Source organism: Myotis nattereri, assembly GCF_964212035.1.
Source record: "Myotis nattereri genome assembly, chromosome: 1".
Lineage (NCBI taxonomy): Eukaryota > Metazoa > Chordata > Mammalia > Chiroptera > Vespertilionidae > Myotis > Myotis nattereri.
This window is the reverse complement of record NC_138075.1, coordinates 44,056,022-44,068,921: the sequence shown is the minus strand read 5'-3', so window position 1 is coordinate 44,068,921 and position 12,900 is coordinate 44,056,022. Positions and strand designations below refer to the sequence as shown.

The 12,900-nt window shown below is 38.7% G+C and overlaps 1 protein-coding gene across 2 annotated transcripts in view; it reads left to right on the top strand.

Moving 5' to 3' along the window:
* The window catches only part of PIAS1 (protein inhibitor of activated STAT 1), a 137,755-nt gene extending 125,779 nt beyond the window's left edge, over positions 1 to 11,976 (top strand). For both annotated transcript variants that reach the window (XM_081113373.1, XM_081113374.1), the window contains exons 10-14: positions 91 to 221; positions 1,114 to 1,294; positions 6,550 to 6,692; positions 8,693 to 8,730; positions 9,732 to 11,976. In XM_081113373.1, the coding sequence (XP_080969499.1) occupies positions 91 to 221; positions 1,114 to 1,294; positions 6,550 to 6,692; positions 8,693 to 8,730; positions 9,732 to 10,025 (787 nt within the window). In that variant the 3' untranslated portion in view covers positions 10,026 to 11,976. The remainder of the gene's footprint in view (positions 1 to 90; positions 222 to 1,113; positions 1,295 to 6,549; positions 6,693 to 8,692; positions 8,731 to 9,731) is intronic.
* Positions 11,977 to 12,900: the final 924 nt, after the last annotated feature.

Here is a 12,900-nt window from a genome sequence, read left to right as displayed (position 1 = left end):
TGAAGGATCTGAATGGTTTTTTTAACAGTAATAATTCTAATCTATCTTCATTTAAAATGTGATATTCAAAAGACAAATTGTGTTTTATAGCTTGTTTATGGAAATCCTAAAGTACTGTACAGATTGTGATGAAATACAGTTTAAGGAAGATGGCTCTTGGGCACCTATGAGATCAAAAAAGGAAGTACAAGAAGTTTCTTCCTCTTACAATGGAGTTGATGGTGAGTGATTTTTTTTAAAGGTGGGCAATCTTCCTGCTCTTAAAATACTCAGAAATTTTATAAAAAACACTCAGCTCAATAACTTTTTTTTAAAATATATTTTATTGATTTTTTACAGAGAGGAAGGGAGAGGGATAGAGAGCTAGAAACATCGATGAGAGAGAAACATCGATCAGCTGCCTCCTGCACACTCCCCACTGGGGATGTTCCCGCAACCAAGGTACATGCCCTTGACCGGAATCGAACCTGGGACCCTTGAGTCCACAGGCGGATGCTCTATCCACTGAGCCAAACCGGTTAAGGTTCAATAACTCTTATTAAATTATTAATTAAATGTTCAAAAGTAGTAAAGCTCCTTTTAAACTCACTTTTGCCAGCTTTTAAAATGTTGTGATATAAGATTTCAAAGGTTTCAATAAGTCTTTATAAAATCATGCTTTTGAAATGGTATCCTTTTAAATTTTTAGTAGATTGGTACAGATTTGTGAACATTCTTTTATTTGCTTTTTTTTCTTTTCCTGGCTTTCATTATGTTTTTGCTGGAGAGAGGCTATATGACTTTTTAAAAATGTTACTTAAGTATTTCAGGTACTGTACAGATAAACACACGTAATACATAGGCTTTGCGCTCAAGCTGCTTTTATTCTGAAATGGACATACATTTTGATTGTCTTGATTCAGAATTATTTTTCAAAAAATATTTTTTAGCAGCCAACACTAAATAGTAGTTTTAAACTTAGGCAAACAGAACCACTTTTGGTTTTCTACTCTCTGACCCCAGCAATATTGTAAGTCTAAACTATAACTGATAAATTAACTCATGAGCACACTCATGAGAAAAAAGAGGTGTCATAAGTCTTTTTTGTCTTGTGTTTTAATCATTCCCAAACAGGATGCTTGAGCTCCACACTAGAGCATCAGGTGACTTCTCACCACCAGTCCTCAAATAAAAATAAGAAAGTAGAGGTGATTGACCTCACCATAGACAGTTCTTCCGATGAAGAGGAGGAAGAGCCACCTGCCAAGAGGGCCTGTCCTTCCTTATCTCCCACATCACCACTAAATAATAAAAGGTAAGTGCTGAGACCTTAAAATAAGATTCGTCATGAAAATTAATTTTGCAAGTAGGATCTTCCAAATAAAATGATTATGCATGATTATAAGACTTAATTAGCAATCAAATAAGTTGAATTTTTTTCCCTAGTGTGTGATATTCTTGAGGGGTTTGGATAATGCATTAAATTAGATATAGAATTCATCAAACCAAAATATGGTTTTAGTACAGTGGTTCTCAAATTTTGGTGTACATCAGAATCACTCAGAGGGCTTATTAAAACATACATTGCTTCCCTACCCATCACTGTCTGATTTAGGAGTAAAGACTGAGAAATTTTATTTTTCTAAGAACTTCCCAAGTGGTCCAGTGCTCATAGGATTTAGAACATTTACTCAATTTGGGAAGCATATGCTGTAAAATTAACCCTAAGTAGGATGTTTCAAGTAGAAAACAGAGGAAGACCAGATAAATACTTTCAACCTGCCTCAGTGTGTAAGGCTGGCAATGAAAGAAGTCTAACTTACTTTGCAGTACACTTAATGCTTTCTTTTTAAAAAATACATTTGTAAAAAAAAAGGAATTCTTACCATTTGCAACAGCATTGATGGAACTGGAGAGCATTATGCTAAGCGAAATAAACCAGAGAAAGATAAATATCACATGATCTCACTCATTTGTGGAATATAATGAACAACATAAACTGATGAACAAAAACAGACAGAGAAGCATTGATCAGACCGTCAAACCTGAGAGGGAAGGTAGGGAGGGTGGGGGTAAGGAGGAGAGATCAACCAAAGAACTTGTATGCATGCATATAAGCCTAACCAATGGACACAGACACCCGGGGGGGCGGGGGGGGGGAGCAATGGGAGGATAAGGACACATATGTAATACCTTAATCAATAAAGAAAAGAAAAAGAAAAGAAAAATATATTTGTTTTGGTTTCAGAGAGGAAGGGAGAGGGAGACAGACATAGAAACATCCGTGATAGAGAATCATTGATTGACTGCCTCTTGTATGCCCCACACTGGGTATCGAGCCCACAACCAACCCGAGCATGTGCCCTGCCCGGGAATCGAACCATGACCTCCTGGTTCATAGGTTGATGCTCAACCACTGAGCCACGCCAGGCAGGCTATTGCTTTCTATTTTGCAGACTCATTTCCCATTAAGTCTCATCCTATATAATAAAAGTGTAATATGTAAATTGACCGAACAGTGGAACGACCAGGGGGTGGGGCTGGTGAGCAGGTGGCACCAGCAGGCAGAGGGAGGGGATGGTGGTCAGGGGGTGGCAGCGACCAGCAGCAGCAAAGGGGTGATGGGCTGAGGGGCAGGGCCAGCTCCTTGCCAGCCGGTGCCATCCCCTGATCAGTCTGCCCAGTCGCCTTCCACAGAGGGAGGCCAGACTGCAGCTTAGGCCCGCTCCCCATGTCTAAGCCATTAGACATCTCCTGAGGGCTCCCAGACTGTGAGAGGGTGCAGGTGGACTGAGGGACCGGCCCTCCCACCCCCCCAACCCCGCCACCCCAAGTGCATGAATTTTTGGGCATTGGGCCTCTACTATCAATAATAATGTACCTTGGTTATGCTTCAGTTCAGTTCATGAAACACTGTTATATATTTTATATAAGGTATTCCATGCTAAGTAAACATGGGTGATAATAAAGTGGGTATGTACAGTCTTATTTACCTTGAAGGGTTCAGCACATTGTAGAAGATGATAAAACAAGATAACACTAGTTGTACTCTTAAACAGACTGTTAGTCTCCTAGACACAGTGGAGATTCTCAGCAAAAAGACATGCTTTGCTGTGAAGCACAATAGTAGCCCACTAAAGATTAGAAATAGATGTGCCTCTTTTTAGGTATATATTGGAATTACACAGCCTGTTGTAACTGAATAAGAGCTGTTTTTAAAAATCTCCTTCCAATAAATGGTAGTGCCTGGAGAAAGAATGTAAGTAAAGAAAGAAAGTCCACAGAAGGCATTGTTACAGATTTCAGGGTTCAGGAAAGAAAGTCAACACCAGGCCAAGACCAGGAGGCATTTTTTTTGCTTGGAGTCAAATTACTTTTAGGTTTGCTATTATTTGATGAGATAAAACGATATTCTATTTTAATATATTTACTAGAGGCCCAGTGCACGAATTTGTGCACAGGTGGGGTCCAGCCAGCCTGGCCCCAATCGGGGCGGAGCAGGGTTGGACCTGTCGGGAGGAGGAGACTGCAGTGGGACGTTGGCTGGCCTGCCTGCCCCATCAGGGCCTGATCAGGGCCAGGCCGGCTGGGGGGAGGGATCGTGGGCAACTGGCTGGAAGGCGCCGCCCCCAGATGGGGTGGGGGGGGCATCGGGGAGTCAGTGGCCGGGGGAGGGGCCATGGGAGGTTGACCAGCCAGCCTCACCCCTGATTGGTGTGGTGAAGGCCAATCAGGGGAGGGCCCGCGGGAAGTTGGCTGCTGGTCCCACCCCCACCCCCATCGAGCTGGTTTGCTGGCCCCAGTGGGCGTCATAGCGACCGGCATTCCGGTAGCTGGCTTTTTATGAATATAGATAATTACTTGAAAGATTAAGTTGCAACAGTAAATGCATGATCGTCATAAATGTAGCTCCTCACTTGTTAGAGGACTTTGACTATTTCAGGAATCTTGGTGTGTAAACAAACATAACACAGGATGGTATTTCCACTCTAGAGTAGCTTATCTCACCAAACAGACAGAAATAAAAACAATTAAAAGCATTATTCTAAACAAAATGAATATTTAAACACTAATTCTACTTCAAATTCTACTTTATGAACATTTTACCTCCGATTATATGTAAACTGTAATAATTATTTTACTGTCTGAATATACATTTTTCCCTTAAAGGAAACTTTTTTGAGTGTTTAGAAATGTAACGTTTCTTCTTTGGATGTTTATGTTGCTGTTCCTCCAAAAATAGCTTTGTTTATTATATTTGGAAAATTACATTAGGTGCATTAACTACTTCCTGAGCTTCTCAATGCATAACTGAACCCAGGCATAGTATTTGCAAATGCCAGATCTTTCTCTGTATTCAGATAAAACAAGCAACTTGGGAGTTTATGACATTCTGAGAAGAATAGTGCCATGTTCAATACTAGTGGCCATTTTATAATAACGACTAGCCAAAAAATAGAAGCCTAAAGGCAGCATATTGCATTTGTTATTGTGTGCTGTAAAGGAGGAAATGCGTTTCAGAATGTTATCACAAAATTGAAAGAGAAGGAGCCAGGCAGGAATTAGAAAGAGGAAAAGAGATCAGTAAATGTAAAAGTCTTCAGCCACTGAGTGTTTAGTATTCATCCAGAAATTTCCCTTGCTGTTTGGTATACCAAGATGTTTTCAAAGACTAGCATTTTAATAGCCTTCTTCTCTCTTGTAATCCCTTGGGCATTGTCAGAGGAGACAGCTAATGGAAAATGCTAGTTTTTATAGATGTAAGAGCTTTAATTGTTTCCATTAGATGAAACATTTTTATGAAGTGGATGAGAGTGTATTTTATGCTTCGTATCCCATTCATAAAATGTGGTAGATGGTCATAACTGGAGCTCCATTCCTGGAAATCCAACCTTGGCATTTTTTTAAAAAATACATTTTTATTGATTTCAGAGAGGAAGGGAGAGGCAGAGAGATAGAAACATCAGTGATGAGAGAGAATCATCGATTGTCTACCTCCTGCACGCCCCTCACTGGGGATTGAGTCCGCAACCCAGCCATGTGCCCTTGACCAAAATTGAACCCGGGACCCTTCAGTTTGCAGGCCAATGCTCTATCCACTAAGTCAGACCAGCTAGGGCCAACCTTGGCATCTTTTTAAATATTCTATACCAGGGGTGGGCAAACTTTTTGACTCGAGGGCCACAATGGGTTCCAGTTTAAGAACTGGACCAGAGGGCCGGAACAAAAGCATGGATGGAGTGTTTGTGTGAACTAATATAAATTCAAAGTAAACATCATTACATAAAAGGGTACAGTCTTTTTTTTTTTATTCATTTCAAACGGGCCGTAGTTTGCCCACGGCTGTTCTATACCATTGAAATTGCATCTCCACAATAAAAGTCACCAATTTCTAAATGCTAAAAAAAAAAAAAAAAGTGCATCTCCACACCCCACATACTTTACATGAAGTTTTAAAAGCAAAAGATAGACTCTTTATGCCTTCTTTTTTCTTTTATTTTCTATAATTTATATACATACCTATTAGCCTCCTAATGGTTGGGATACCATATGATTCTTGTGTTTGCACTTAGGACTATTAGAATTATTTTCTTTTTAAAATCATTTCAATTCTTTTTCCTTTCTTTCCTCCTCTTTTTTGCTTCTTGCCTAATTTTTGGTAACGAAACATTATTTCACTACTCAGCTACTTAAACATTTCACTCTATTCCAGAATCCCACTTTTTGTGTTGTTGTGTTTTTTTCCCCCCAGTTATACCATTCTCCCTTTAAAAACTCCACACCTGTTCATTATGGAGCATCTCTTCTCCTTGTCTTGCTGTCTTTGTTCATTCAGCAGGCCTTTTATGCAAACAGTGTGCTGGTGACTGTGCCAGGCAATGGATATACCAAGATAAACAGTACCTAGTTTTTATTTTCATAAAGCTTACAAGTCGTGGGGCCAGCTGTTCACTTCACTGCTCAGATTGCTACATTCCCCCAGTCTTGTCTATATGTGTTTTCTTTGCAAGGATTTACTTATGCTTTTTACTAGCCGACATTCCAGTGCTTATTTTTAAAAGATTTCCGAATTTTGTCCACTATAGATACACTTCACACATATCCCATTGAAGTAGCTCAGCCATGCCTTCCCCCTGCGTTCTGAAAGTATAGATGACGGTGATCCTAAGACAGCATATGATTTATGAATATTAGATACCATTGCATCCATCCATTTCTCCCAATAGCCTCTACAACTATTAAGTATACAGATCATTTTCTAATAAAGTCAGTCCTCTGTATCAGCAAGTTCTGCATCAACAGTCTACAGTTGGTTGAAATTCACGGATGTAGAACATGCTAATAGGGAGGGCCAACTAAACAACTTGTGCATCCAATCTGTGAGGGTTCCTAGAATTTAATCCTTTGTGGGTATCAAGGAACAACTGTGATTATAATAGTCTAAATTATATCTCCCTTGTTTTTATTTTTAGCACAAAAGTTAGGACTCATGAGATGCAACCCCTTTGTTTGTTAAACTTAAAAGTTGATATGACTCATGAAAATTGTGTAAACCTTTTTTTCTTCTAGCATATTAAGTCTTCCACATCAAGCATCTCCAGTGTCCCGAACCCCAAGCCTCCCTGCTGTAGACACAAGCTATATTAACCCATCTCTCATCCAAGACTACAGGCATTCTTTCCACATGACACCCATGCCTTATGACTTACAAGGTGAGTCACCGAGTGTTCTGTATTGTCACAGCATATGGATGACTTTGATTTATATAGTCTTCTTCTGGGTGAATCTGAGGAAGAATTGAAAGATTGGGAAAACGGGATTGGGCCTATGGAACTGGTCATAAATAAATACAAATCCAGTTTCTTGTTTGTACTTTCATCAATAGCCAGTGTTTTACTACCAGTGATAACACTAATGCAATGATCTCTAGGTTATGTGGACTTCAAAGTAGTCTACAAGTTGTTTTGGGGTGATTTCTTATATGCTGATTTGAATTTTGATACTTAGAATATTATTTTTTGTTCCCTGAATCCAGTTATGAGGCAAGAGGCATTGTAGGTAACTATTTTGTATTATCTTTTAACAACGCAGAATTGAAATATTACAAGATTTTAATTTTTGTTCCAGTAAAACTGATTCTTCTTTCTTTTTTTTTTAATTAATCCTCACCCGAGGCTATTTTTCCATTGATTTTTAAGAGAGAGTGGAAGGGAGGAGGAGAGACACGTCGATGTGAGAGAGAGACATCGATTGGTTGCCTCCTGCACACACCCCAACCAGGGCCAGGGATCAAGCCTGCAACCGAGGTACATGCCCTTGACTGGATCGAACCTAGGGCCATTCAGTCCTTAGGCCGATGCTCTATCCCTGAGAAGAATCAGAGCTGATTCTTCTTTTTTAAAGTAGTTTGAAATGTCATTATACCTATTTGTATAATGTATTTTGAGTTAATAATCCTTACACTACCAAAAAGAATTATTAAGTTCTCATATATCTTTATAATTTAATAACTTGTATATTATCCATATAATCTAAGAACATTTTTCTTTTTTATTACAAAAAGACATATAGGCTCATTGTAGAAAATTTACCACAAAATGCAAAGTGGAAGTTTCCCTCCACACTTCCCCAGCAGAAATCTCAGGCCACTGGCAAGGATTCTTGGGAGCTGAGGTAGTTGATTGGCTTCTTAGTAACTGTAATGAAAAAACCGATTTCAGCTCCATCCAGTAGAACTTCCTGCAATGAGGAAAATGTTGTGGTCTACCAGCTAATATAGTAGCTACTAGCCACATGGTTATAGAGCATTTGGAATGCTAGTATGACTGAAGAACTGAATTTTTTGTTTTATTTAATAGTAGTAAATTAAAATAGCCATATCATGTTATTAGCTGCTACTCTGTTGGACATTGCAGCCCTATTTTTCACTTAGCCCACTGCAGGTCTTCATGTTAATAATCCTTTCTAGTGTAGTCAGCAGGTGGGTCCCTACTGACTACACTGTCATATTTGTATCTATCTTTGCTTGCACTTTTCCCCAAGTCAGATGTCATACAAGGCATCTTACAGTGGTTTACTTGCTCTTCTTTGCATTACACACTGGGCAATAGAGACAAGAATGCAAATTGCAGCGGGTGGCCTTGCGATGACTCCCTGGCAGCCAGGGATCAGAGCTGGTCCTCTGTAGTAGCTACTACCCCAGAGTTTCCCCTCAGGCCAGTGGAGACTGAGTCAGAGTCTTTTGCAGATAGTGGCAAGTGAGCAACCTTAAGAAAGAAAGAAAATGTGTGCTACAACTTGCTTAACTTTTTTAACGTCAAACTTTATCATTCACAAAAATGAGGGCAACAGTAATTACCTATCTCATGAGGTGCTTGTGAGGAGTAAATTAGAGTAGCTTGAAAAGTTACCAAAGAGGAGTCGATGAGAACATTTGGTGAAAAGTGCTATGTCAGTTCAGGACTAGGTGTGACAGGGCAGCAGTGGTCCAAGTCCCACAAGTGGAGTCACAGGGAGGGCAAATCATTCCTAAATTGGACTTCAGGCTTAGTAATCTAGAGAAGGGAGGGATGTAAAACATTTAGCTCAACTCTTCATGTTTAAATGAAATTCTAAATAAATTAGAATTAGCATTTAATACTTGTGTTTATTTTTGGGCATTTGAGAGACATTTTTTCCCAAAAAATTAAAATAATCTTTTTTTCTCTCACAGGATTAGATTTATTTCCTTTCTTATCAGGAGACAGTCAGGTATGTAATATGGGGGGGAAAATGCTATGTTTTAATATTGAAAAGTGTAATATGTAGCCAAGAGAAAGAAAATAAATTTCCTTAGAAAATTTAGGGTAGTCATACCTGTTACTGTATTGTTAAGGTTTTAATTAAGAATTTAAATCAGAACCCATTGTCAGCTGTGCCTGAGCCTGAATACATAGAAAGGACAGCCTCTATTTGTTGGTTTCCAGTTCTATTTTAGAAAGAAACGGGAGTGAATCGTATTGATTGATACATTTTTTTTTAATCCTCACCCGAGGACATGTGTATTGATTTGAGAGAGAGAAGAAGGTGGGGAGAGAGAGGGAAACAGCAATGTGACAGAGAAACATTGATTGTTTGACTCCTGTACATGCCTAGAGCGGGCACCAGACCCACAACCAAGGTATGAGCCCTGACCGAGAATTGAACCGGTAACCTTTTGGTGTACAGGACGACGCTCCAGCCATTTGAGCCACCCGGCCTGGGCTTTACTGATAAGTTCTTGGCCAAATATCTCCATAAGAGAAATAGAGTAGACTCTCTTCTTTTCTGCTACTTCTGAGCATGTGCCAGTTTGGAAATATAATTTTGAAAATTGCTTTCAATACAAATTAAAACAAAAACAATTTTTTTTCTGTTTCAGATACAAAAATGTCTCAGGATCAATGATCTGATCATTTCATAAGGCCATTTGATTTTACAAAATGTTTTGTGGGGTTTTGTTTTTGTTTTTGTTTTTGTTTTTTTTGGGTTTTTTTTGTCTAAAGTTTTACATATGTCTCCTTTTTCCCCAATTGACCCCTCCCCTTCCTCACCATTTCCACCCCGGGCAAGCCCCAACTGCCCCAGTGTGATTTTGCAAAATGTTTTCATAAATACTTCAAAAAAACAGATCCTCAGAATATATTAAAGTTAGGACTTTGTTCTGCTGAGAGGAAGCTTATGAATTTATAAGTATAATTAACATTTGTTTTGTCTTTTTTTCCCCTCCCTAGCATTATAACACGTCCCTCCTGGCCGCTGCAGCAGCAGCAGTTTCGGATGATCAAGACCTCTTACACTCTTCTCGGTTTTTTCCGTATACCTCCTCCCAGATGTTTCTTGATCATTTGAGTGCAGGAGGCAGTACTTCTCTGCCAACCACCAATGGAAGCAGTAGTGGCAGTAACAGCAGCCTCGTGTCCTCCAACAGCCTGAGGGAGAGCCATAGCCACACAGTCACAAACAGGAGCAGCACGGACACAGCGTCCATCTTTGGCATCATACCAGACATTATTTCATTAGACTGATTTCCTTGCCCCTGCTGCTCTCATCCCCACCCCAGATTAAGTGAACTTGGCAGAAAGAAGAGAACTTTGTGCTGTCTTACCTAATTCTGTTTAGAAAAGTACACAAGCGTGTGTTTTTTTTCCTTTTTTTAGGGAAAAAAATTAAAAGAAATGTACAGAGAACAAAACTATATTTTCAGTTTTACTTTTGTATATAAATCTAAGACTGCCTGTCTGATATAACACTTGTAAAAATAAACCAAAAAAAGGAAAGAAAAGGAAAAAAAAGAAAAAAATAACAAGTACCCACAAAACACCTTCAGTTCAATTTTCTGGATTCTGAAGATTTTTTTTTTTCTTCACCATTTGTCCTATGGTTTTGGTGTTATTTTACTTCAATGGCATTATTTTATTTGCAATAATGAAAGGAATTGCATGTATGAAGTTTTAAATTGTGGGCTTTTCTTTGTTGTGGGGAGGGAGCTGGGGGCATAGTTTTAATTTCCATTTTCTAAAAATGACAGACTTGAGTTTTGTTTGTGTGTGCACATTTTATCCAGCCTTAAATTATAAATCTCATCTGTCCCACTGCATTCCCTGTGTATTTTCAGGACTAGCTCATGGGGGGGTGTGTCCAGTGTGTGTGTGTCTGCATTTTTCTGTCATTACTGTCCCTTCTCTTCCCGAGTTTGCATTCAGTTGATAATCAGTTGCCTGCTTCTTTCAAAGTGCTTTGAAGTTTTTGAACTCACGTAGGAGCATCTTTATTGACTATTCCAATTGCATGTTCTCCATCACAGATTCTCCCTTATCTGCTAGATACCCCTGAGAATATGTTTTTAGAGATTGGAGAAAAGCTGCCTGGGTAAGGAGTAGGCTTAGCAGACCTGTGAATAATTCGCTTTAGTCTAGCTCTTTATTCTAAATTTGGATCACCAGTATTAGGCACTTAAACAAAGTCTGTGAATACCTACCTTTTTAGCCACAGGGTAACAAGACTTCTTGTAAGATCTTCATACCAAAGTAGGAAGTAAAAATAACTTAGAAAGCCCTGTTGGGTGTCTTGTGCAGCTGACAGAGATAAAGTTGCATCACCTCCCCCCAGAAAAAGAAGAAAGTCAATTATCCTAAAAGTATATTCTCTTCAGACAATACAATGCGCCATACGTGTCAATCTGTAGAAACCTGCTATCTGATCAACAGCTGAAATTCAAAATGGACTTGATTCTTAGTCATTTTATTCTCTGGTTCTGAGTGTACTTATTTTCTTAGCTCTCTTGTTTGTTTTATTTTCCACTTTTAAAAGACAAACATGACATAGGAAAGTCAGGTATGTGTTTTTGTTTTTAGAATTCATGGATCAGTCTGATCTATTCTTAATGCAACATGTAAATATTGAAAACTGTTTTCAGATGAGTGAGAGTTGGAGGAAAGGAAAAGTTCTACTTGTGTTCCGACATCCTCGTCAGAGAAGGTTATAACGTTTTCCAGGTAATAACTGCTATTATTGGGAAAGGTTTTTTAGCTGATTGAGAGGTTTAGCAGGTTAAACAGAAAAGATCAAGAAGGGGCATCACAATGACCAGTTTTCCAAACTGGGTTTTGTATCACAACTGTTACTGTTCTCAGAGTTGATGGACTGACCACCTTTGTGTATAACACTGTTGTTTTAAACCTTGCAGTGGTATCAAAGTGACCTCCTGTAACCCAGGTAGACTTCAAGATGGCTGTTATCTTTGGTTTATGATAAAATTATGGCTCACATGACTGTGGCATCTAAAAATAATATGTTCCTTACAGCATCTCTCTGCCACTAAATTGTTGACTTGAATTTTGAAAAACAAGTTGATGTTGATATGTATATGTGTGTGTGTATATATGTATTTATAGACAAGTGTGTGTGAGTGACAAATATAGTCTTCCCCAAGGCATGTGTATTCCACACATACATGGCTGAGTTAGTCACTAAACAATTTGCAATAAAAAAAATTTTATTGTTGGCTAAAGCAGGAAGTAGTTAAGTTTTAAAATGAATCTGGTGTTATGGTGAGTAAATACTTTAAGAACTCTCATTATCATATTAACTTAGGCTAATATCTACGAGTATCATAATTGGTCTAAATTCAGATTGGGGTACAAATTACTTAAATTATGGGGAGTTGCTTTTTATTTCACATTGCAATAGGGGACATTTCTTATTCATTCAACTACATAAGAAAGTAGTTTTCTACGTTTTTGTTTTCTTTTTCTGTCATTGGTGTTAGTGGTCTCAAAATTCTGATCAATAACTTTGTGTATGATGCTGAATTACAAACTCTGAATGATCCAATTGGAAACCCATCCCTTGACTTTCTTCAGCCAGTTTTAGAGAGGGTTGGCTTCCCCTTAGTGTCCTACATTTAACCAACCCACGGGAAGAATGGGTGAGAGGGAGAAGTAAATGTCTGTCTAGTTAGTGGCTTTGGTCGTGTCTCCACAGGAGAAACCATTCATTGTCTCTTTATTTTAGTTCACTCTACTCTAAAGAGTTTGTTCCCTTCAGTTGCTGACTTTTCAAAATGCTGGTATTAGTAGTAGCTGTTACTCCGTTGGTCTCATGGCCAGTATTAGATTTTCATGGTCGGTAGTAACTATTAGTAGTCATGCACTGCATCTTCTAAGTTTGTTTTTTAAAGCATGTAGTCATTTCATCTCTTTATTCCTTAGCCCACTCACTCCTCCACACATGGAGAATTAGTGATTCTCTGAATCTTAGGCACGTTGTCACCATCTCCCTTGCCTTGGTCTTTCATAATAGGTGTGCATATGTTTGTGTTTCTGTATAGTAGTATTGTATGTGTGTGTATCACACATATTCGGTAAAATAGCTGTTTGACTAGCAGGGTTGAAGTGGCTT